Source organism: Astyanax mexicanus, chromosome 6 (assembly GCF_023375975.1).
Source record: "Astyanax mexicanus isolate ESR-SI-001 chromosome 6, AstMex3_surface, whole genome shotgun sequence".
Taxonomy (NCBI): Eukaryota; Metazoa; Chordata; class Actinopteri; order Characiformes; family Acestrorhamphidae; genus Astyanax; species Astyanax mexicanus.
This window is the reverse complement of record NC_064413.1, coordinates 6437592-6464368: the sequence shown is the minus strand read 5'-3', so window position 1 is coordinate 6464368 and position 26777 is coordinate 6437592. Positions and strand designations below refer to the sequence as shown.

At 38.6% G+C, this 26777-nt stretch overlaps 1 protein-coding gene across 1 annotated transcript in view; it reads left to right on the top strand.

The window, feature by feature from the left end:
• Positions 1 to 26352, top strand: part of clstn3 (calsyntenin 3) — a 63831-nt gene extending 37479 nt beyond the window's left edge. Inside the window, exons 10-19 of the mRNA XM_022674303.2 lie at positions 1241 to 1400; positions 6674 to 6733; positions 7030 to 7178; positions 8245 to 8393; positions 11731 to 11957; positions 15717 to 15878; positions 17350 to 17495; positions 18896 to 19031; positions 20522 to 20706; positions 23837 to 26352. Of these exons, the coding sequence (XP_022530024.2) occupies positions 1241 to 1400; positions 6674 to 6733; positions 7030 to 7178; positions 8245 to 8393; positions 11731 to 11957; positions 15717 to 15878; positions 17350 to 17495; positions 18896 to 19031; positions 20522 to 20706; positions 23837 to 23986 (1524 nt within the window). The 3' untranslated portion in view covers positions 23987 to 26352. The remainder of the gene's footprint in view (positions 1 to 1240; positions 1401 to 6673; positions 6734 to 7029; positions 7179 to 8244; positions 8394 to 11730; positions 11958 to 15716; positions 15879 to 17349; positions 17496 to 18895; positions 19032 to 20521; positions 20707 to 23836) is intronic.
• Positions 26353 to 26777: the final 425 nt, after the last annotated feature.

Here is a 26777-nt window from a genome sequence, read left to right as displayed (position 1 = left end):
TTTTATTTCAGACAAACAGTCAGTAAGGTAGGAGGGTGGAAGATTTGAATTGGGTTTGGTGGCAAGGTAGAGCTGGGTGTCGTCCGCATAACAGTGGAAATGGATGTTGTATTTGCGGAAGATATTTCCAAGGGGAAGGAGATAAATGATGAATAGGAGGGGCCCCAGGACAGAGCCCTGGGGCACACCTGAAGTGACAGGAGAAGGCAGAGAAGTAAAAGTTTTGAGCTGAATGAACTGAGTGCGAGAGGTGAGGTATGATTTAAACCAATTTAAAGGAGTCTGAGTGATACCAATGGAAACTAGTCTATTGAGGAGTGTGGTGTGACAGATGGTGTCAAATGCTGCACTAAGGTCAAGAAGGTTGAGGATGGAGAGTAAACCAGAATCAGCTGCCATGAGGAGGTCATTAGTGATTTTTATGAGCGCGGTTTCTGTACTGTGGAGAGGGCGAAATCCAGATTGGAACTGTTCATACAGGTTGTTGCAAGACAGATAAGTATGTAGTTGAGCTGCTACTGTTTTATACCCACTGTTTTATACCCACTACAGTAGCAGTAAGAAGTTTGACCTCCCCTTTTTTTTCAAATAAAATACCCTATATTAACTGGAAAATATAAACATGATAATATTTGTATTAATGCGTATTTTCGTATCGCTGGGCTTATATATTTGTGAGGTCTTTGCCAGCGCCACCTTTTGGAGGCATGGCATTTCTTCACTGTGCCTCTATGGGATCCAGCACCTCCCAGTGGTGTTTAATGACATTGTATTTGGTTTGTAAGCGCTGCATTATTGTTAGGTTACCTGTATGAGTAATACATGGAAAGCTTCGGTTACAGTGTGTTAATGGCTAATGATGTCAATAATAAAACACCTCTCAACCAATCGCATTGCAGGTTCGGAACTAACTGGTATAATAATTTTTTACAAATTAATTATCTCTGATGTGAGCCATTTGTTGTCTGCCAATGTAAATGCAGGGTTAGTAGGGCAGTGTTTTTGACCAGTGTGTGTGTGTGTGTGAGGGTGTGAGGATGTGAGTGTGTTTGGGGATTTGAAGTGAATTTGGGTGGGCTAGTCAGTCCGACAGATGGGTTAATGTGTACTTACAGCAGATTATGTTCAGTCTTTTCCAAAAGGGTCTTCTGAAATGCTTCACCTCTTCCCCCCCAGCCATCACTCTGTATGTCTGTATGTTTAACATCCCGCTGATCTTTCCCCCCTTTGATCTCTGCAGGTTTGCGACAGCGAGTGGCATCACCTGTCTCTCAGCGTACAGTTCCCCTCCGTCACACTTTACGTAGACGGCGTGACTTTTGACCCCGCGCTCATCCACGATAACGGAGCCATCCCTAACCCCGTCCCCCGCCAGCGGCTGGTCATTGGCGCCTGCTGGGGTATGTAGACTTAATCACATGGGTGCATGGGGATTTAGGAGGGTTAATTTTTTTTTTACCTATAATTACAGCTTGATTCCCGGGTGGCACAGCTGTCTAAGCGCTGGCTTAACCATCAGGAGGTCATAGATTCAGTTTTCGATAGTGCTGTTGCCAGCTATGATCCGATACCCATAGATAACATCTGTCCTCTTTAGCAGTTAGTGTTCTCCTCCAAGCATGTTGAGCTCCAAGCCTATTTTAACCCTTGTGTGGTGTTCAGGTCTGTGGGACCCGTTTTCATTGTTCATCAAATGATACTAAAAAATATTTTTTCTAACTCAAACTCATTGGCATTGGCTCATTTTTTGTGAAAAACATATATTAACACACATTTTCGAAAAACACACACTGTAAACATATTACATATTACATTTATATTACATACAGTATGTTTGGCCAAGGGCTAATAAACATTGTTTCATTTGTAAATTTGAAACTAAACAAATTTTCTACTCATATCTTGAGTTTAATTCATCTTCTTTTACATTTTATTAAAAAACTAATAAAAAAAGAGTAGCACTTTTTGAAAGAAATGTAACATAAGAAAGGTAAAGGGCAAATATTAACCATGTAAGCTGTTTATATTGCTTGCAATATAGGTGAAGCAAGCATGTGTAAAGCATTTTAATGTAAAATTGCTTAATTTTGCTGAATTAAATACAAGTAACAAAGTAAACGAGTAAGAAAAATATGAACACCACACAAGGGTTAAACAGATACACATTCCATCAACCAATGTAATATGAAGTTTAATTCCCTGACATGCAGATACAAAAGTCATGGGATAGCAGTATGTAAATCGAGCATCAAGTACTACTGTAGGAGATGGCATGGGAACACCCACACTTGTATAAGTTGTGAGGTGTTATCTTGTGAGGGAGGTTGAACACTGGTCAGCATGCTCATGGCAAGGCAGTGTGAATTATTGGAGTTGGAGTGAGTTTTCATAGGGGACATTCCATTTCCTTTCTTTTTTTTTCTTATTTTCTCACGTTTTTCAGCTGTAGTCAGCTGTATATTCCCCTATTACGAGTAATGCCGCAACACAAGGAGGGTGAAGTCTAGCGCATGCCTCCTCCGACACGTGTGAATCAGATTTAGCTTTTCTTTTTTTAACTACTGCTAAAGCTCACAAAGAGTCAGTTCCAATATATTAGCTGACATCACCCTAGGATTGATGTTGGGAAAGATTGCCATCTGCCCACCCAGGGAGAGCAAGGCCAATTGTGCTCTCTCAGGGCTCTGGCAGCTAATGGCAAGCTGCATGATCAGGATTTAAACCAGCAATCTCCCGATTATAGTAGCAGCGCCTTAACCCGCTGGACCACCCGGAGCCCTTAGACATTCCATTTCTGAAGTTGTGTGTGTATTTAACATTCCCAAATCCTCTATATTGTACACTTTACTGTTTATTGTTTTTTAGTTATTAATAAATCAAGTTAATAAATGAAGCAAAGAAGCAAACACAGCCTGACAGCATCATACAAAGTCTAATATGCTGAAAAAGAGCCGTCTAATACAAAACAAAATATAAAGACATTAAACACATCGTCACCTAAATATTAATACACAAATAATTATATTATTTTTTAAGTAATAGTACAGATGTTATAAATAAATACATAAATAATAAAAAAATTACATAAGAAAGAATAGTGTATGATGATAATAACATAGCAGCAAATAAATGCATAAGTAGTTTATTAATGTGAATATCTTTATCAGAAGATGCTCAGTTGATTTATATAATTGGTTAAAAGCATATTCAAATTCAATATTATTACCAATTAAATTAACAAAATAAACGGTTTGTATTTTAAATGACCAAACTTAAGTTCACGAAAGAACACATGGTATATGTGAGTGTGTGTGTGTGTGTGTGTGTGTGTGTGTGTGCGTTCACTGGCATGCCAGGTAGCAGTGTAGACACAATGCCAGCAGCAGCAGCAGCAGCAGTGATGCTAACAGAGTCTGGACTTTCTCTTCCTTAATTACAGGGTGTGTGTGTTGTGTGTGTGCTATTAATACCCCCTGACTCATCTATTATTCAGCAAAACAGAAAAACACTTCTGTGTGTGTGTGTGTGTGTGTGTGTGTGTATAAAAGTGTGTGTGTGTATAAAAGTGTGTGTGTGTGAGACAGATGCCCAGCCAGGCTTTTAGTCTCCTGCTGTTCTCCTTGCTGCGCTGCGACGTTTGTTAATAACCTTTGAAAATGTTCTGCTTTATAACACTGGTGACTCAGTATTAGAGGCGGGAAAACATGCAGAATATCACATGCAGACATGTTCTTTTAACCAATCAATGACCACCATTTTCCATAATTTGCTGCTGATAAATGATTAAACGGACGAGACTGAAATTCACACACTTGACCCACATTTGCCTCTTAAATACTTGAAACACTCATAAATGGCCTGACTGGACCTAACAGGCCCTTGAGGAAAGACCTGGAGATGTAAATTCTAATAAACCTTTATAGATTAATCAATATCTATGAGTTCCTGTAATGGCAGGTCCACACTACATGACTTTTTGAGTGGTCAGTCGTGCTGTTCAAACCACATGACTGGTTGTGCTGTAATCAAAAGTCTGATGACTGATCTGCGACATGGGGTCACGCCATTCATAGAGGACTCTCTTGTTTAACCGTCATTTCATCTTATAAAAGTGGGACAGAAAGTGGATAGACTTTCCATAAAAGCTCTGGTAAATGGAGTTTTTTTTTGGGACCCGTGGTTCTCCCTTTCTCAGTAATTTCAATGGTAGCAAGTAGCCGCTGCTCCTGACTCCCAGTCTCCGACTGGGTCAGATATCTTGTGTGCCAAATATTCGCCAAGCGTCTGCGACTGGTTGTTTAGGCTTTCCCAAGCCATCTGGTGAGGTAACACCTTATGAAATTGGTTTAATATGAATCATATACTAAAAAGAGTGCATTGTGCACTTGAACCACATTTGCCCCTTAAACACTTTTATAATTATAAATGTCTAGACTGGACCTAACACGCCCTTGAGGAAAGACCTGGAAATGTAAATTGCAATAAAACTTCTCAGGCTACTCAGTAACCATGAGCTCCTTTATTGGCAGGTTCACACTACTTGACGTTTTGAGTGAGTGGTCAGTTGTTGCGCTGTTCACACATTACACGACTGGTTGTGCTGTAATCACAAGTTGACCTCCAGTTGTTGAGACTTTTACACTACATGACTGATCTTCAACAAGGGGTCACCCTATTCACTTGTGGGCTTCCTTTAGCATTTAACAGTCATTTCAACTTATAACAGGGGGACAAAAAGTGGATAGACTTTCCATAAAAGGCTCTGGTAATGTATTTTTTTTTTTGTACCCGTGGTTCTCTCTTTCCCAGTAATTCCATTGGCAGCATGTAGCCGATGCTCCTGACTCCCAGTCTCAGACTGGGTCAGATATCTTGCGTGCTAAATATTTGCCAAGTGTCTGCGACTGGTGAGGTAACACCTCATGAAATTGGTTTAATATGAATTATATACTAAAAAAATCCTCAGTCTAGCACTATCGGGCAGCATTTACGTCCTGCTAGCGCTGCAGTTAGCGGCTAATTGTAATGCTGCTGTACCCAGCCTTAGTGTTGGAGAAACTTTACTAAAATAATTGGCTGCATATAGCCTCTGCTTGACTCCCAGTCTCCAACTGGGTCAGATATCTTGCGTGCAAAATATTTTCCAAGGGTTTGCGACTGGTTGTGTAGGCATTCCCAAACCCTCTAGTGAGGTAATACCTCATGAAATTGGTTTAATATGAATCTTATATTAAAAAGGTTGCACTATGCCTAATTGTACAGAGTATACTGTATTTTTTGGACTATAAGGCGCACTTAAAATCCTTCCATTTTCCTGAAAATAAATCTACTGTAGCCTGCTTGTTTGCTGTGTTAAAACAAGCTACGTGGGATGAGCTGCTAGCTGATATGGCCCTGGGTTACTGGCACACTCAGTTCCTCGGTTCCTCAATCTAGCACTATCAGGCAGCATTTATGTCCCGCTAGAGCTGAGATTAGCAGCTAATGCCAATGCTGCTGCACCCAGCCTTAGTGCTGGAGAAATAAAAAAATAAAAAAATGGCAGCATATAGCCTCTGCTTCTGACTCCCACTCGCCTACTGGGTCAGATATCTAGCATGCCAAATATTTGCCAAGCGTCTGCGACTGGTCGTGTAGGCATTCCCAAACCATCTGTTGAGGTAACACCTCATGAAATTGGTTTAATATGAATCATATATTAAAAAGGTTGCACTATGACTAATTGTACAGAGTATACCGTATTTTTCGGACTATAAGGCGCACTTAAAATCCTTTCATTCACAAGCTACGTGGGTTGAACTGCTAGCTGATATGGCCCTGGGTTACCGGCACACTCAGTTCCTCGGTTCCTCAGTCTAACACTATCATGCGGCAATTATGTCCCACTAGCGCTGAGATTAGCAGCTAATGCTAATGCTGCTGCACCCAGCCTTAGTGCACCAAGCTATCTGGTGAGGTAACACCTCATGTAATTGGTTTATTATGAATCATATGTCAAAAAGGGTGCACTGTGCCAACCTGTACAAAGCATACCGTATTTTAAAATCTTTTCATTTTCCAGAAAAAAAATACTACTGTGGTCTGCTTGTTTGCCTTATTAAATCAAGCTACGTGGGTTGAACCGCTAGCTGATATGGCCCTGATTTACCGACACACTCAGTTCCTCGGTTCCTCAATCTAGCACTATCAGGCAGGTTAGCAGCTAATGCTAATGCTGCTGCACCCAGCCTTAGTGCTGGAGAAACTTTACTAAACAACTCAACCTTAGACAAAATATTGGAAATCTAAGCTTACTGTAAATAAACAAAAGAGCCCAAATAAATGTTTTTCAGAAGATAAATTTGTGTAGATTAACATCCAGCGCTTATTTTACATCGAAAGAAAATGATATTATTAAGAATTAGAAGGGAAACATGACGACACCCTTGCTCACTTCAATGTAGGCATCCTTACTAGTGTTGCTTAATGCGCCTTATATATAAAAATAGATTAAAAAAATAGACGTTTATTAATAGTGCACCTTATAATCCTAAAAATATAATCTTAAAAATATGGTACCCTAATCTGTGGAACAATTTGGTCAATATTTTCATTTACTTCTTTATTTCTGCTTTCCTTTCACTCCCTCCCTCTCTCTCGACCTTCATCCCCCCTTGTTGTCTCTCTCTCTCAGAGCCGGAGGATAAGCAGAAAGACATTCTAAACAACAGCATCCCAGAGGCCAAGGACACAGGTGAGTTTCAGACTCCAGAGATCCGTGTGTGTATGCGTGGGTGTGTGTGTATGTTATTTAGAGAGAGTTAGGGTTGTAAATGTTTATTCTTACAATTCTTACAACAACTCCTTTTGGTTCTTTTACCATTCCTTAAGAATTTAACTATACATGCTCTTTATTTACAGGTATATTATCAAAAAGTGGATTTTTATGTATATTTGTGTGCATCTCTTTTGTAAAGGTTGATGGATTTACGTATATTTTGCAGCCTCCCTCAGTCTCAGTCTCAGTCTCTATCTCCGTTCTCTCCTCAGGGAAGTTTGTGGGTGGATACCGGGGCTTGCTGTCAGGGGTAACGGTGCGCCCTGGAAGCGTTGAGCCCCACAGTGTGGTGGAGTGTCTGTACGCCTGCAGGGAGGGACTGGATTTCGGAGACCTGGAGACACTGGGCTCTGGGATGAAGGTATTTTCACTTAGCAATACTCCATTTAATGTGGCACAGCAACACTAACACTCTAACACAACATAATGTTCATTAGTACTCAAACTGTAACACTCACATTGTAACTAAAGGTGCACTGAAAAAAATGATGAGTAAAATTTACTTTAAAAAAGTTTTGCAACTTTAAGTAAACTTCAACTCGGTTTCAAGACTTAAATGTTACACAGAGTAAATAAGTGAACTGAACTTCAGTCAATCCTTTCTTTTAGTAAACTTTACTTCATTTATTTTTGCAGAATCAATCCTTTCTTTTAGTAACCTTTACTTTCTGCATACAATATTACCTAATTACAATTACTTAATTTAAACAATATCATTATGAATAATTTATGATACATAATATATTATAATTCCTGAAATTTAAATAATTGTAGTTAAAACACAAATTTAAATATTTACATAATCTTAAAGATTTATTTTGTAAACAGACCAATTCTTGCTGTCTCAACACACGGATGTTTTTAGTATACTAAAAAGAATGTATTACATGCCATCCATGTGTGTTTTAACTAAAAATATTTAAATTTCAGAAATTATAATATAATATGTATCATAAATTATTTGAGTAATATGGTATAAATGAAGTAATTGTAATTAGGTAATATTGTATGCAGAAATGAAGTAAAGGTTACTAAAAGAAAGGATTGACTGAAGTTCAGTTCACTTATTTACTCTATGTAACATTTAAGTCTTGAAACTGAGCTGAAGCTACTTAAATTGATCTGGAATTAAATTGACTTTTTAAAGTACATTTTACTCATCATTTTTTTCAGTGTGAAAAGTATTGACTATTATTAGTATTCATTATTCTGTAGGTAGAAATATAGATACTAGAGTTTAAAATACGTCTGCTATTAAAGTATCAACTCAAGCTTTTTACTCAAGTAAAAGTGTAAAAGTGCTGGTCCTATAGTGCAATACCCTGCAACAAAATTTACTGCAAATTAGCACAGCAGCACTCTTTCTGTAACACAGCATTTGTACTGTGTTGGCTCTGTTGGTTCTGAGAGTTGTGTTGATTTCTCAGGTACATGTGAACCCCAGCCAGTCGGTTCTGGTTTTGGAGGGAGACGACATCGAAAGCTTTAATCGAGCCGTGCAGCAGGTCACCTACAGAAACTCCCTACGCTTCGCCACACCTGGAGTCCGCCCTCTGAAACTCACCACCTCCCTCAGGTAACCCCTTAAATAATAAATACAATAGAGGAGATTACTGATTCGAATCCCAGTCATGCAGCTTGCCATCAGCTGCAATTTGCCTTGTTCTCTCTGGGTGGGTAGATGGCGCTCCTAGGGTGATGTCGATCAGCACAAGGCATCTGTGAGCTGATGTATCAGAACTGAGTCGCTATGCTTTCCTCCTAGTGCGCTGTGATGCTACTCGGTAATGCTGCATCAGAGGAGGCATGTGCTGGTCTTCACCCTCCTTGTGTTGTGTAATCACTAGTGATGGGGGATATAGAGCTGAGTAGCAGCTAAATGGGTGGGACAATCGGCCAAGCTAAATTGAGAGAAAAAAATGAGAGAAAATTTCAAAATCTTTTAGCTTAAGCTAATCTATCAAAAACAAGGTATTAAACATTTTAAGTAATATCAATGTTTTATTTCGGATTTGTACAATTTTAGAGTGAAAAACAGAAAGATTGTCTTGCAAAAGTATGGAAAGAGATTCAAGCACTTAGACAACCATGACTGTGAAGTCTCAGACCCTAAATAGTAGGGATGTAATGGTACGTGTCTTTACGAACCGTCACGGTACGGAGGTCACAGTTCGTTTTACGTAAACGCACACAGAATACATAGTACACAGGCTGGATGATTGAAACTGTCCACACACTGTCGCTGTGCTGCCATAGGAAATGAATTGTCGCCTGTTGCCTTCCAGTGTGAACGCAGGGTTAGGCGCTTGTACTGTCTCTCTCTCTCTCCCTCTCTCTCTCTCTCTCTCTCTCTCTGTCTATCTCTCAGATATTATAATACTAACTGGAGTACTATTATAATAAGTCTGCCAGACCTAAATCACACTACACTATTACTACTGTCCCCTTACAGTAATACTGGGAAATTCCAGCATTATAAAAACTACTACTAATATATTATAATTTCTAACAATCTAATGCTGATATTTCCTAAAAAGAACTTGAACAATGAAATGCATCCAGCAATATGCTTAGGGAAATATTAAGTAATGCTGTTATTGACAGTATGAGAGAACCCTGGTTTCAAGCATTTTATAAAAGAGCTTGAGTCCCGTTCCAACATTCCCTCCCAATAATCAAAACATGGTTATAATGAAGATTCATTGTTATTATGAAGTTAATAAAGGTGAGGCTATACAGAATGCTCAGCCTTTTTATGTTTTCCACCAACCATTGAACCAGAATGTACCAAACCGTGGGCTTTATACCGAGGTGTGAACTGATCTGTGAATTTACAGTACCATTACACCCCTACTAATTAGCCTGTTAGGTTTATGGCTTGTTTTTTGTCATTGTTAGGAAAGACCGGGTGTCCTAGCACTCTGAAAATAAAAATGGAGAAAGAGAAAGCTATTAGAGGATAGGGACGTGTATTCAGGTTGTCATTCCCTCTAACTAACACTCACTTGTAAAAATAGAAAAACATAGCGCATCCAACAAGAAAGAAAACCCACATCTTTTACACAGCAGTGAAAACATGGCGGCTCACAGAAAGTGAATTCTAATTCATTCTGCACACTGATCTACTGTAGTATGTACAGTGTGAACATGCCAAATGAACATTGGTGAACTCTGAACTGACCACTCAGGAGCCAGTAAAAAAAACAAGGCTACAAAAATGGCTACTGTGCTTTATAACGAGCTGTTTTCATGGTGGTAAACGTTCGGACACCAGTGGTTTATAGACGGCAGGCATGAAAAGATTGTGGTTCAGAGCTGCTGGCCACAGCCTTCAGTGTAATCAGATTTGAGGGCAAAAGGTCGTGATGACCAGCTGGTGATGCATCAGCGATCAGAGTGAGATAAATATACCCAGCTGCTCCCCGAGACACTCCCACACACCAACCCATGTACAGGACGCACACACACACACACACTTTCAGACGTAGAGAGTGGATCATTAATCTACAGTAAAGCGAGAGAGCGCACCTGCGGAAATAAAAGCGTATACGCCCCTCGCCCCCAACATCCTTCAGCTTCTTAAAGGCCTTTCATTTCAGATGAGCTTTAAAGGGCACATAGACTCTTTATACCTTACACCTTATTTATATACACCTTTTATTTTATATAGTCTGCTTTTTCTTACTGTGCCTTTAAGACTGATGTATGTAAATTACCACTGATATGATTTTGAATGGTTTTCTTGTATTTTGCTTTGTTCAAAAATAATCGATTCTAAAATACTCTTTAAAACTTTACTGTAAATGGGTATATATATATAGTTTCTGAATCAGTTTTTCGGATTTTGCTATTTATAGGATTATGTTTGAGTAAAATGAACATTGTTGTTTTATTCTATAAACTACAGACATTTCTACCAAATTCCAACTAAAAATATTGTCATTTAGAGCATTTATTTGCAGAAAATGAGAAATTACTGAAATAACAAAGAAGATGCAGAGCTTTCAGACCTCAAATAATGCAAAGAAAACAAGTTCATAATCATAAAGTTTTAAGAGTTCAGAAATCAATATTTGGAGTGGAATAAACCTGTTTTTTAATCACAGTTTTCATGCATCTTGGCATCATGTTCTCCTCCACCAGTCTTACACACTGCTTTTGGATAACTTTATGTCACTCCTGGTGCAAAAAATTCAAGCAGTTCAGCTTGGTTTGATGGCTATAATATCTCAGGTGGCTGCCATAAGGATGCTAAGTGGTTGCTTTGGTGTTGGTGTTGCCCTGGTATTTCACATGGTTGCCATGGTGTATCCTATGCAAACATGTTGCTGTGCTGTTTAAGGGGCTGCCATGAGTATATTGTGCCATTGCCTTTGGGTTGCTTGGTGGTTTCTATGCTGTTCCAAGTGGTTGCCTTGGTGCTGATGTTGCTATGATATCTTAGGTGGTTGCCTTGGGGTTGCTAAGTGGTTGCTATGTGGTTCCAAGTGGTTGCCATTGTCAGGGTTTGTGCAGTCATGAAAAACCTGAAAAGTAATGGAATCTGAATATAGCTAATTCCAGGCCTGGATAAGTTTTTGAAAAATAAAAATACCCAGAAAGTTTTGGAAAAGTCATGGAAATTTGGTCTACAAATCTTTGTGTTTCAGTTTATCAATGGAAAAAATCTATTTTGGGCCAGTAATTTAGCCCTACACAATTGAGCTCTCTTTTTATTATGGAAGATTGTCCATGTCTGCACTGATGTTTTAAAAATTGTATGGTCATGAAAATATGGCATGGAAAAGTCATAGAAAAGTCATGGAAATTAATTGGTTAAAAAGTGTATGAACCCTGCTTGGTGTTGAAGCTGCAATAATTTATACCCTATTTAACCCCATCTTCTCTCTTTCTGTATCTTGCCCTCTCTTCAGGTGCTTCAGTGAGGAGAGCTGTCTCTCTCTGAGGCAGCTAGAGGGTTACTTGGTGGTTCTCCAGCCTGACGCTCCCCAGATCTCTCTCTCAGGCGTGGGACCCCACCTGGCCCGGCCGGCCCCGGAGTTCGAGGGTGCGCGTGGAGTCCCCCTGTTCCCTGAGCTCCGGATCGTCTGCTCTCTCTCTCACGCCGTCAACACAGCCGCCCAGGGCATGGAAGGTGGGGGTAAGTCCGAGGGATCATCTAGCATTATTTTTCCAGTTTAAAAAGGGGAAGGTCAAGTACGGTCGCAGTGAGATCTGGAGGAGTTGATGCTAGGATTCACTCCATTCCTTAACCCTCCTGTTATGTTACGGGTCAAATTGACCCATTTAAAAGTTTAAAGATCCAGAAAGCAGCAGCACAACTGATCTTCAACCAGCCAAAACGGGCACATGTCACCCCACTTCAAAGAGCACTTACTCTCCTAACACCTCTAACTAACTAACTTCCACTACCAGATCAGGAGCGTCTCTCACTATCTTTAATAAACTCCTGAAGACAGAGCTCTTCAAAGAGCACTTACTCTCCTAACATCTCTAACTAACGTTTTTTGAAAAAACGAGTAATTGTTCTGATTGAACCATGACCTGTTAGAGGTAAGGAACACCATTGCACTAAATATTGATAGAATAATTAGCAATGGTGTTAGTAATAAAATATTCACACTGCTTGTTAGGATTTTTTTTAATTAATAATTATTTTGGATGATTATTATTTTGGATATTAATTGGATAATTAAACATGCACTGGGTCAAATTGACCCGGGAACAACATTGCTGTTCCTGACAAATGAACATAACAGGAGGGTTAAAAAACTTATATATGCCTGGCCCACATTACAGGTCAAAACTGAGTGAAACCTTTCAAATTTCTGCAGCTTGGATATAACTTTATATAACTTAATATGATTAGCAGCGCTAGTCAGCCCTGGTTAGCAGCTGCAGTTAGCGCTAGTAAATGCCGCCAGATAGCGCTAGAGTGAGGAACCCTAACTGTGTTCCGGTAACCGAGGGTGCTATCAGCCAGCGGTTTGTCCTATGTAGCTTGTTTTAACATGGTAAACATGCAGACTACAGTCCGATATACTCACCTCTGAATGTAGAAAGAGCTAGCGCTGTGGTTAGCGGCTAATGCTAATGCTGCTTTAGCCTCAGCATTGAAGAAACTTCACTGAAACTCCCTTATAAAGCTGTACTTTAGCAGAAAGGCTTAAGTGCTGCTTAATACCTGACTGAAAGCTACAATTCATACATAAGGTACACTTTCGATTTTTGGGAAAATTAAAGGATTTTAAGTGCATCTTATAGTCCGAAAAATACGGTAATACAACATATACAGAAATCTATATAAGGGGTATAGTCACTTTTGTTGGATACTGTATATAATCTTAAAGGGTGTTTTTAAAGTGTTTTTATTCAGATCAGATGGTGTAGTGTGTGCGGGATTGATGATTAAAGAACGTTTAAAGAAATTTTAAAGACATTCTCAACATTAGTTAAGATATTAAAAGGCATGTAGTGAGAGCCAGGCATTAATCAACCTTACAGCAGATAAGAAATAATGGGACCGCCTTTTTAAGAAGCCGCCGGACATTCCCCTGAAGGGAAACAGCGCAACCAAGTGGATTGTAAAATGTCATATTGACGAGTCCATATATCAACTATCAGTCATACGGGGTCAGAAGCCACTTAAACAAGTCTGTTTATCACTGTAGCATCAGCATCATGTGACCAAAGACTGAGTGTCCAGCCCCTCAGCTGGAGTGAGCTAATATCCTCAGTGAGTAATGCAGCAGTGAGGTCATTCCTTTCCGTTTGGACATATTGTGGTGGTCAGAGAGATCAAGAGTATCAGATTAAAACAGGTGATCACTCGCTAATCTGTTTACATTTGTTGATTGCTTTGCCCTTTACTTTTCTTTCTCTTTACCCTCATTGTTATCTCTGACTCTCTGTGATGATGCACTCATTCTTAACAAGCCCTTATAATGTATTGCGCAATGCAATGTTTTAAAATATAGAATGCAATACATTTAATATGCAGCTCCACTTCAGTTTCTGAATCAGTTTCTCTGATTTTGCTATTTATAGGTTTATGTTTAAGTAAAATGATCATTGTTGTTTTATTCTATAAACCACGGACAACATTTCTCCCAAATTCCAAATATAAATATTGTCTTTTAGAGCATTTATTTGCAGAAAATGAGAAATGGCTGAAATAACAAAAAATACCTCAAATAATACAAAAAAAACAAGTTCATATTCATAAAGTTTTAAGAGTTCAGAAATCAATATTTGGTGGAATCTTGAAAATGATGAGTTTCTTTGATTTTACCAAATTAAAAACCTCTGGAATATAATCAAGAGGAAGATGGATTTTTGCACCAGGAGTAAAGGCATAAAGTTATCCAAAAGCAGTGTGTAAGGCTGGTGGAGAAGAACATGATGCCAAGATGCATGAAAACTGTGGTTAAAAACCAGAGTTATTCCACCAAATATTGATTTCTGAACTTTAAAAAAAACTTTATGAATATGAACTTGTTTTCTATGTATTATTTGAGGTCTGAAAGCTCTGCATCTTTTTTGTTATTTCAGCCATTTCTCATTTTCTGTAAATAAATGCTCTAAATGACACTATTTGTATTTGTAACTTGGGAGAAATGTTGTCTGTAGTTTATAGAATAAAACGACAGTGTTCATTTTACTCAAACATCTACCTATAAATAGCAAAATCAGAGAAACTGATTCATAAACTGATATGGTCTCTTAATTTTTTCCAGAACTGTATATTGCTTTATAATATAAAAACATTTTTTGTTTGAGGGACCGGATTATAATGTGTCTTTAGAACGCACTGTGCTGCCACTGATAGTTTGGACTCAGTTTGGACCATTATTACCCTCCCCAGAAGTGATCCACCACAAAGATCAAGCCAAGAGCAATGTGTGTGATAGTCTGGGTGGTCACAAAGGAACCATTGTTCCACCATCAGGAGAGCACTGAACAAACAATACCTGTGTTGTCAGCAGTTAACGGAAATATGTAGGTAATACTGGATCATTTACCTCAGTAAATACATGAGCAAGTTTAATATTTTTGTCATGTTTGTTTGAATTGTTTCTCCTTATTTTCTTTTAGGGACATCTGGTGAACTTTTAGGTCAAATTTATTCAGAAAAAAAAAATCGGAAGTGGTTTAAAATTTTTTAACAACTGTTGCATTGAAACAGGTGGTAGATATGGTGTCTTGATATGTATGTAGGTGATTGCTATGCGTTTCATATATTTACCTTGATGTTCCTCGGGTGTTGCTTGTGGGTTAATAGGATAATGCTTGGTGGTTGTCATGGTTTTGTTAGGGTTTTTCAAAAAGTTGGAGGAATATTGCTACTATAGGTGGTTGCTATGAGATCTCTAGTGCCAATGTGTACTTTGCTTGTTGCAGTGGTTTTCCTGGTGACTCCTAGGGTGTTACTGGTAGGTTACTTGACTGTTGCTAGGTGGTTGCTATGGTTTTGATTTGGTGTTCCAGGTGGTTGCTGTGACATCTCAAGTGGTGCTAGGGAACGCTGAGTGGTTGCTAGGGTGTTGCTAGTAGGTTACTATGAGGAGTGTAGGTGGTCGCAATGGTGTTGCTATGCATGGGCGTAGTAGTGGGGGGAAAAGTGGAGGGAGAGGGGCCCTTAAAATCCGTTTTTTATTTTTCGCTCATGTTTCTTGTGTATAGGCACGGATAGGGGCCCACTGACATTAAAAGGGTACAGAGCCCAGAATTTGCTGTTACGCCCCTGTTGCTATGTGGTTGCTATGTAATGACAAAGTGCTAGAGGAAGCTCAGTGGTTGCTAAGTGTTTTCTGCGTGGACGATGTGGCTTACTTACATCAGCAATATGTGTTCTAACATTTGTGCACAGCTCAGCATTCTCGTTCTCTGTCTGAATCAGCGCTCATGTCCGACGCCGTGGCCCACACTCTTGACGGCTGTGAGGTCCAGCCTCTGGGGGAGGAGCTAAACCCAGAGAAGGAGGAGCTTCTGGTTGACATGGAGTCTCTGAAAGAGAAAGGGCTGGACATCATCAACACGACGGCCTACATCGCCATCACTGGTAATGTAGTTCTATTACACAGATGTATTCGTTTAGTTTTAACAGCAGCTTACCTGTTCTAGTTTGACAAAGTTTACCAAGTAAATGAAATCAATAAAATCTCATATATTCATTATTTTTATTGGAGCTAGGACAAAAATCTTACAATGATATACAAAATACAGACATTTTCTGTAATATTTGGTTATTGCACAATTCTGTTTTGTAGGAGTAGAGGTCCTCATTCTTTTTAGGCTGGAGGGGGAGGGGAAGTGTTAGGGGTATATGGTCCTTCAAACAGAGACCTTAGATTTCCAGATTTCCACTAAAGTTGGGTGCAGCAGCATTAGCATTAGTGGCTAATGCCGCCCAACAGTGCTACACCGAGGAAAAGTGCAATACTTAGTGTTTCAGTAAGCCAATATGTAAGGCAATATTAGCCAGCGGTTCGTTCCACATAGCTTGTTTTAACTACAGTCTGACATACTCACCTCTGAATGGCGACAGAGCTAGCACTTAGCGCAGTTAGTGGCTAATGCTAATTCAGCAGTGCTAGCCGCGGTTAGCAGTAGGCTACAGACTGATAATACTCACCTTTGAATGGCAAAAGAGCTAACGCTTAGCGTGATTAGCAGCTAATTCTACTGGAGAAACTTCTTCACTGAAACTCCTGTAAAATGCTGTACTCCAGCAAAGTGCCTTTACTGTTATTTTTTGGGAAAATTTAAGGATTTTACAAATTTAATAGTGCTCCTTATAGTGCGAAAAATATGGTATATTGAAATGAATGTGTATAAATTGCTAGTAGTGCTTTACAGTAGCTAGCTAGCTAGCTAAATGTCCTGTTCCACCTTAAATGGTGCAACAGACAGCAGAGGCTGCATAATTTAAGGTAAAACAGAAAAATAAAAAGTAAATTTAGATCCTTATTGCAGATAAATTTGTTAGAGTTGGACAACAATAATGAATGGCTGCAAAATTAACTAAAGTCCATGGCAAAGCATCTGTGTCTTCACAGAAAGCTCTGGAGATGGCAGCAGTATGTGGACGAGCATTGTCCTGTTGAAAAAGAGCAACGTTTGGGTTTGATGTCAGAAAACGTTTCACATCATAAAGCTCATAAAGCGTAATGTTAGCCTGCTTTATCCATTCCACAAACATCTTTGATGTGTATTTGGGGTCAGTGTTCTACTGAAACTAATAACCAACCAGCTAACTCTCATTGTGTAGCAGTTCCCAAACAGTTCCCAGTGCCTCCCATGATGCTACCACCACCAAGCTTAACAGTTGCTTCTACCACAACAGAGGTCTTGGGGTGGAATACCTCATTTTTACCACACTAAATGACCCTTTGAGCAAATTTCTTCTTAGATAAGGTTGACAGTTTAGGTCATGGCAAAGTGGCTTAATTTTCTAGTGGTGAATTGAAGCAAAAATGGATCAGAGTTTATTTCTGTCTAATTCTGAATGTTTCACCCATTGTCCTTCTCAGGGGCGGAGTCTATATCAGTGTACGAGGACGTCCTGCGCTCTATTCGCTACCGACTAGCAAAGGGCTCCGCCCGCTTCGAGAGGAGATTCCGGCTGTCCTGTTCAGAAATGAATGGACGCTACACCAGTAATGAGCTCACGCTGGAGGTACCAAAATACTACTTGCATAAATATTAGCTTATATTGACAGCAAGGTGGCAAATCTAAATCAGTTATTTATATACAGGTGAGTATATCTCTCACGTTTCTGTTAATATTTTATTATATCTTTTGGGCATGGAGGTTTGACACCATGCACTCCACCACCTGTCATTTGAGGATGGCCCACAGGTGCTCAGTTGGGTTAAGTCTGGAGAAACAGTTTGACCCATCCATCACCTTAACCTTCAGCCTCCTAAGCAAGGCAGTTGTGTTTGGGGTTGTAATCATGTTGGAAAACTGCCAAGCGGCCCAGTTTTGAAGGGAGGGGATCATGCTCTGCTTCACAATGTTACAGTACATGGAGGAATTCACTTCCCAGTGTCAGAAGCACTCATAATATAATAAAATATTTGCAGAAATGTAAAGGGAGTTATATCAGCAAACTTAGTAGTGTTTTTACTGTGAACGCATTATATTTTGTAGCATGTACATTGCAATAACCTTATTTCATTAAATTACCAAATACTAAAATAAAAAGTTTAATGTTAGTTTGTTTTAACCATTTCACAACACTTTTGATATGTGTTTGGGATCATCAGGATGTTTTTTTTTTTGGTAAATGTGAGATGGGCCTTTGTGTTCTTTTTGGTCTGCATTGTTTTTTTGCATTGGAACTCTCCCATGGAGACCATTTTCTACCAGTCTCTTTTTCTATTATTAAATCATTAACACAGATCTTGATTTAGGCAGATGAGACCTGCAGTACTTCAAATGTTATTATTGTTTTTTTGTGACCCCCTGGATGAGTTGTCCATGCCCTTTTGGAGTAATTATGGTCAGCCGTCCACTCCTGGAAAGGTTCACCAGTGTTCCATGTTTTTCTCCATTTGTGAATAATATATCTCACTGTGGTTCTCTCTGGTTACAAATGATTTTGTAACATTTTCCAGACTAATAGATGATCAATGACTTTCTTTCTTCTCATCTGTTCTTGAATTTCTTCAGATTAGAACATAATGTGTTGCTTTTTGAGATCTTTTATCTGCTTCATGTTGTCAGACAGGTTTTATATTTAAGTGATTGTTGGATTCTACAGGTCTGGCAGTAATCAGGCCTGGTTGTAGTTAGTAGTGAAATTGAACTCAGCTTTCCAAAAAGTGTGATTAATCACAGTTAATTTATGTGGGGGGCTTTTTATATTTACTCAAGTTTGTTTGATTTTCTAAAAAATAAAGTATGACACAAATGCAAAAACAAAAGAAACATGTAAAGGGGCAAATACTTTTTCACACCACTGTATATATATACATATATAATGTTTATTTCTAATATTTTGCATATATATATTAAGTCAGTGATTATTGTTGATTATTCAGAGACACGCTGTTGTTCTCTCTCTGTTGTAGGTGAATTTCCTGCACTCTCTTGACAGCCTGTATCACCCCTCACACCTGCTGGCCTCCCAGCAGCAGTTCCTCCACCCGTCCCATCACACAGGAGAGCTGAGCGGACACACACTGCCCAATCCACACCGCAACTCTGGTACGTACTCACAGACACATGCATGCACTGCAGTTCATATTCGTTCTGGCAATAGGTCTAAAATATCTAATAGTGTTTTTTGTGATTTAGCAGTTGGTTGAGCTTGACAGACCCTGTCTAACTTGGAAAAACATTATATAAAACATGAATAAACAACAATATAAATCAATGTCAGAATTTGCTGTTTTCGATCCTCGCTGCTCAAAGGGTTCAGATGATGTCCCTTCATTTTTGTGATATCATTCAAAGCAACAGCACATTATTTATAGACTCTTCAACTAAGCGGGACAGGGTGGTTTAGTGAGAGAAACTGAGGGACCCACACACAAATTTTTATAGTATTTTAAATAAATATTTAAATAAATATTTCTCTCACTTTCGTTCTTCTGTTAAAAAGTTAAAAGTAAATAACTATAAAGTCCGTAAATTAGTTGAATAACATATTATTGAATAGTAAACATGTATATAATGGCATGATAATATTAGTAGTGACAGTACATTAATTAGAATTATGCCATATAGCAGTGTTTAGGATGCATTTCCTGTCTAAAAATTTTTATTTCATGTTTTAAAAAAATTATTGTGATAAAAGTAGTATTATATATACATTTCTTTGGGTATTTACTGTGAAATTTTAAGGGTACATTGCAAAATAAATAAATAAATAAATATGTAAATTAAGACGTATATGCTTATATTAAGCAAAATTAAATCTGCCAATAGGGTAAATATTTTTTTTTTCATTGAGATATTTTAAATTAAGTCCAACGTTTTGTAAATTAAGCATTAAATCAAGCACAGTCATTCATTATTTGGCTTTAATTAGGACACAATAGTCAGAAATAATATGACCAATGACCTTTTGTGCCTATTTTGACTTCAGATTTCTTAAAATAAGGTAAAAAAAATACAAGGAAGACTGATTTAAAAGCACCATTCCTTAAATAAGTAAAAATATTCATACAGTAATACAAAGCTTAATAAGACAAAATGTCTTACCAGAGAAAAAAATAAGATTTATTGCCTTACAATTAGATCATTTCACTTACTTACTAAGATTGTTTTGTAGTGTATTATTTGTATAAATGTTACATTATTGTTACATTATTTTTATGTCACATTATTAATATTTTATCTCTTTGTAAGTTATTGTTGTACTAAACAGAACTTTACAGACTTTTATATTTCTTCTGAATGTTTATACTGTATAAAATTGTGTCAGTTTTCTTGTTGCAGTAAAATATTCTTAAATAGAATAATATAATATTATTTTTATTTTAGTGTTTTCTCATATCGCCAAGAATATTGTTACTGAAAAAAAGAAATATCATGAAATCTCAATAATTATCGTATCACAATATCAGTTCGTGTGCAGTGCATCGCAGTGACTCATCAATATCATCTGCTTAAGAGTCTACTTTAACAGTCTGGTCTGCAGTCCCCCCCCCCCAACATGTCTGTTTAATTCTCCCCACGCTTCCGTCCTGCAGTAGTCCCGGGGGCCGCAACCGTCATCATCATGGTGTGTGTTGGGTTCCTGGTCGTGATGGTGATCCTCGGCGTGTTCCGCATCCGCTCCATCCATCGCCGTGGGGAGGGAGCCAGGGGCGGCGGCAAAGAGGGAAGCAACCAATGGGACGACTCAGCCCTCACCATCATCGTCAACCCCATGGAGGTAACTGTGGAGCAGAGCAGCCTGGGGAACCTGATCTGTTTACACTACTATAGACATGAACTGCGGATCATATTCTTCAGATTCTCACTGGTGTTTACAAACAAATACCCCAGTATTTCCATTCCAGGATGAACCATAATTTTAGGTATCTCTTTAGTGCAGAACAAAATATTCCCAAATGAGAGCAGCAGTGATTTGACAGTGAATAGCGCAACGTGAGAGCGCAAATAAACTTAAATTAGCTTAAAATGTTTGTCTGATTTCAGCTTACTGAGAATGCAGTGATACTTGAGATTTAAGAGTTAAGCACACCTGATCATTTTTTTATCACCTGATAATTAAATTAATTCAGATTTCTTAAGCATCTTCTCTAGTTCAGCTTCCGGCTAATCCATAACGCCTTTGCAACTTAGGCTAGTTGTTCGCAGTTGGTTATTTTTAGGAGAATGTCAACTTTCATCATCCAATTTAGACATGGATGTCGAAATTTCCTTGTTGTACGTATATAAAGTGCATTACCAGGCTTAATCCCTGTTAGGGAAACTGAGGTTTGGGTTGCCATCTTACACCCTGCGCAAGGCACGTTACGAAGCTCTTTGCTATCTTAAATGCCATCAACAGTCTATTTTCACACCTTGCGCTCGTACCGCTAAGGTAGCGTCTATGAGTTTATGAGAATATCTAAACAGATGGGCGTGATTGTCTGGATATGAGGTTTTCTGGTTACCAGGTAAATATTTGGCATATTTCTATGTTGGTGGAAGTAAACACATTTGCGCTACTGACTAATTTAAACCCTGACAACAGTCAGTAGTCACCTGCCCAATCTTATCTTATCTACGCAGAGTACGCATGCTTGAGGCACACGCTCAGTGCGTGTAAATCCCAGCTCATTACACAGCTTTTACATCAACACTAAGCAGAATACAAAATAAAATAACATTGCTGTTCCCATAAATTATCTTCTGGCGCACCTTCACAGCGGGAAAGCGCTGCACTGTTAAGATATCAACAATCAAAAGTCAGAATGCACCTGGTTCTTAAAGGAAATGACATATGAAATGCTAATTGGTTTATTTCCTGTTACAATAAGCTGGGTAGGTAGTGTATCTTTATAGTGTTTAATACCCATGCCCACTAAGCTGGTTATGTAGTGTATCTTTATAGTATTTCAGTATATTTCTAGCACTCAGTTATTGATCACAGGGTTGTGTGTTTAATTCTCATGCCCACTTAACTGGACAAGTAGTGTACATTAGTAATAGATTAGTGATAATGATACAGGTAGTGTACATTACTGTGTATTAGAGTAAACAATTAATTTGTCTTAAAGTTTATGTCTAGCGCTCACAGGTTATTGATCACAGGGTTTTGGGTTCAAATCCCATACCCAATATGCTGGTCAGGTAGTGTATCTTTATAGTGTTTAATACCCATGTCCACTAAGCTGGTTATGCAGTGGATCTTTATAGTATTTCAGTATATTTCTAGTACTCAGTTATTGATCACAGGGTTGTGGGTTCATATCCCATACCCAATATGCTGGTCAGGTAGTGTATCTTTATAGTGTTTAATACCCATGCCCACTAAGCTGGTTATATAGTGTATCTTTATAGTATTTCAGTATATTTTTAGCACTCAGTTATTGATCACAGGGTTGTGGGTTCAAATCCCATACCCAATATGCTGGTCAGGTAGTGTATCTTTATAGTGTTTAATACCCATGTCCACTAAGCTGGTTATGCAGTGGATCTTTATAGTATTTCAGTATATTTCTAGTACTCAGTTATTGATCACAGGGTTGTGGGTTCATATCCCATACCCAATATGCTGGTCAGGTAGTGTATCTTTATAATGTTTAATACCCATGCCCACTAAGCTGGTTATATAGTGTATCTTTATAGTATTTCAGTATATTTTTAGCACTCAGTTATTGATCACAGGGTTGTGGGTTCAAATCCCATACCCAATATGCTGGTCAGGTAGTGTATCTTTATAGTGTTTAATACCCATGTCCACTAAGCTGGTTATGCAGTGGATCTTTATAGTATTTCAGTATATTTCTAGTACTCAGTTATTGATCACAGGGTTGTGGGTTCATATCCCATACCCAATATGCTGGTCAGGTAGTGTATCTTTATAATGTTTAATACCCATGCCCACTAAGCTGGTTATATAGTGTATCTTTATAGTATTTCAGTATATTTTTAGCACTCAGTTATTGATCACAGGGTTGTGGGTTCAAATCCCATACCCAATATGCTGGTCAGGTAGTGTATCTTTATAGTGTTTAATACCCATGCCCACTAAGCTGGTTATGTAGTGTATCTTTATAGTATTTTAGTATATTTTAGCACTCAGTTATTGATCACAGGGTTGTGGGTTCAATACCTACGCCCGATATGCTGGTCAGGTAGTGTATCTTTATAGTGTTTAATACCCATGTCCACTAAGCTGGTTATGTAGTGTACCTTTATAGTATTTCAGTATATTTCTAGCACTCAGTTATTGATCACAGGGTTTTGGGTACTATACCCACGCCCGATATGCTGGTCAGGTAGTGTATCTTTATAGTGTTTAATACCCATGTCCACTAAGCTGGTTATGTAGTGTATCTTTATAGTATTTCAGTATATTTTTAGCACTCAGTTATTAATGACAGGGTTGTGGGTTCAATACCTATGCCAACTAAACTGGTAAAGTAGTTTATCTTTATAGCATTTATTACCCATACCCACTGAATTTGTTATGTACTGTATCTTTATAGTATTTCAGTAAATTTTAGCACTCAGTTATTAATCACAGGGTTGTGGGTTCAATACCTATGCCCAATAAGCTGATCAGGTAGTGTATATTACTAATCTTTAGTGTATTACAGTAAATAATAGATTTATCTTAGTTTATTTCTAGCACTTAGCTATTGATCACAAGGTTGTGGGTTTGTTCACCAAGGTTCCCTTGGTCTGCTAAGCTGTTGATAATCTAGGTCTGCAGTTAGCATCATGCTAGTTGGTGGGCTATAGGGTTTAGTCACTTGTTTGCTACATTAGCAGTATAAATAAATTAAATTAAATTAAATAAATTAAATAATTAAAACTACTGTTTTAATGTGTATTTCTTTCTCTTTCAGTCCTATGAGAACCGCATGGGCATGGCGGCAGATACAGAGGGCGAGGGCGACGACGAAGACGATGTGGTGGAGTCTCCTGATGACACGGGTGACGACCAGCGAATCATCATCAAGAAAGAAGGAAGAGACTCCGCCCCTCGTCGCTACTGAGTCGGTCATGCAAAAATGAAATGGAAGGTCCTTCTCACATGTTAAACATGAAAACCATGATACACACACTGTACACACTCTCTTACACACACACACATTCACACACAGACACAAAGCATAAATGTATTTGATATCAGCCTTTGTGAATGCATTGTCTCTGGAATGTATGCTCTCACACAAACACACACTCACTTACTCACTCACACACATACACACACACGAAGACACACACACAAAGACACACACACAGTGCACAATGCCCAGGCAACGTTTAGTCCACATTTAACCCAACACTCGACAATGTATGTATGTATGGCACAATGATGTAATTACTGTATGTATATCACTCGTCTATTCCCGTCGGTAAATGTGGTCATCGCACTGTATCTGACAACACTGAACACACCGGGTATTACTGCAGACGAATGTACGCTAGCTGATTTACGTTACTATAGATATACTATTAGCAGGGCTGGCCTGAACAGCAACTCACAGGCTTCAGGTACTCACTGGTGTTTACAAACAACTACCCTAATATTTCCATATTGCCATATTCCCATTCTGTGATGAACCATAATTGTAGGTATGCTCATTACTGTAGTTCAGAATATTCCCAGAAGAGGGCAGCATGGATTTTGACAGTGGATATTGCAACGTGAAGGCGCGAATAAACTGAAATCAGCGTTTTTCTGCCTGATTCCAGCAGACTAAGAATACAGTAATACTCAGAATGAGTTGAACAAACCTGTTGTGTTTGTTTACAACAGGGGCTTATCACCTGATTATTGAAAATTGTTGGAACTGGTGATTTCTTAAGCATCTTTGGTAGTTTCACCAGCCTGCTATCTGTTTGAATGGGGAGAAACCAAAATACTTCAAAATGAAAGTCTATTTACCATTTGGATCCATAATTCACTGCTTGTTCTGGCTACTGCACTTGCGCAGATCTCCACATAGAAGGAACGCTGATCCTCCATGTGCAGTGTAAGCAGCAAGCTGATTGGCTCTCCAAATAGCGGGACTTTATCCTTGAATGGACGCTGATTCTGGACTTCCATATCTATTTCTTTAGCTTCGTGTTCTACCATAATGAAGTAAAACATTTTTTTTACTGCTGGTGAGGAAGAAGATTTTTTCCATGTGTTTATTTGAATGGAAAGCACCAACATTTTCAAACACCTCTACTAAATACTAAATACACAAATACAGTGGGATGGAACAAACACAAGGTTTCAGTCGATTTGGGCCAGCCCTAGAAATTAGCCAGTTTTGCAAGAATACAATTAAAAATTGAGGTTTACGTTCAAGTCACGAGTTCATCATGGTTCAGCATCACCAGTTTAGTTTTCTTCAGTCATTCCTCTAGACACACTTAACAAATGAATCTTCCAGACTGGATATAAGCTATGTGTAGATACTGTACCTCCACTTTCCCAGCAGTCACAGTCACATAATAATTATAATAATAATAATATTATTGATAATAATCATGGGACGGTTCTCAAAAACAACTTCACTCACCTACAGATATACACACCTACACATAAACACACACTTGCGTACTGCAACACTCCCCCTCCTCAGCTGCATCAGAATGTTTGCTCAACCCTGAGCAGTTTTGATTGTATTTAAATGTATGTAAATACAAATTACTACTATTATTATTATCATTATTTTCTTTCTGTTATTGCCATTGTTCTTAAACACACTTCTCGCTCTGCACTGTTTTCTATTCCCATGCTTACGGATTCTATAACATTGCTGTCTAGTGATAATGATAATAATAGTATTAGTAATAATTCTGATAATGATGATAATAATGGTAATGATTGGCTTGATGAGTGTCTATTTATTTGTGTGTTCAACAGTGTAATTTAAGAACTTGTTCATATCTGAATCACAGTGAAATGGAAAGGCACATTGTGGTTATAATGCAGTGCTCCTCTTTCACTCCTCCCGTCCCCTCCTCCTCCTTTTCCCTCCTTCTCTCCCTCCTCCTTTAATCCGTCCACTTCTTCTTTTTGTTTTCTGAATGTACAGCTCAAACTTCGCCCCCTCCTCCTCCTTTGCCGTGTCTCTCTCTCTCTCTTTCTCTCTGTCTGTGTCGGTGTACAGTGGAAACCTGTCAGTTAATAAAGGCCTGTTGTTTTTTCAATGTGATATTAAGAATGGATATAAAAAAAACCAAATCTGCATTAATATCTTAACATTATTACTATGGTTACTATTGGGACATTTATCTGTACTTACTATTGATACGATAACACAGATTATGGACTGATTGTTATTGATAAATGGTCTGAAGTAAGAGAAAAATAAATAAATCTGTTCCAAAAGTTCATAATAAAAACACTCGGATGACGACAGCATGTGGTCTGTGGTGAATAAGGGTTCTTGATTTTTTTTCTTCTATTATTTTCCCATTTTTCTCCCAATTTAGCTAGGGCAATTGTACCACCCATTCAGAGGTTATTTAGCTGATGCCACAAAACAAGGAGGGTGAAGACTAGCACATGCCTCCTCCGACATATGTGACATTAGACTTTGCCTCTTTTTTAAACTGTTGCTGATGCAGCATTGCTGAGTGAGCTCGGAGGAAAGCGCAGCGACTCGGTTCTGATACATCAGCTCATAGATGCCTTGTGCTGATCAACATCACCCTAAGAGTGATAAGGGGAAAGAGTGCCATCTACCCACCCAGAGAGAGCAAGGCCAATTGTGCCCTCTCAGGGCTTCAGCAGCTGATGGCAGGCTGCATGACTGGGATTCGAACCAGCGATCATAGTGGCAG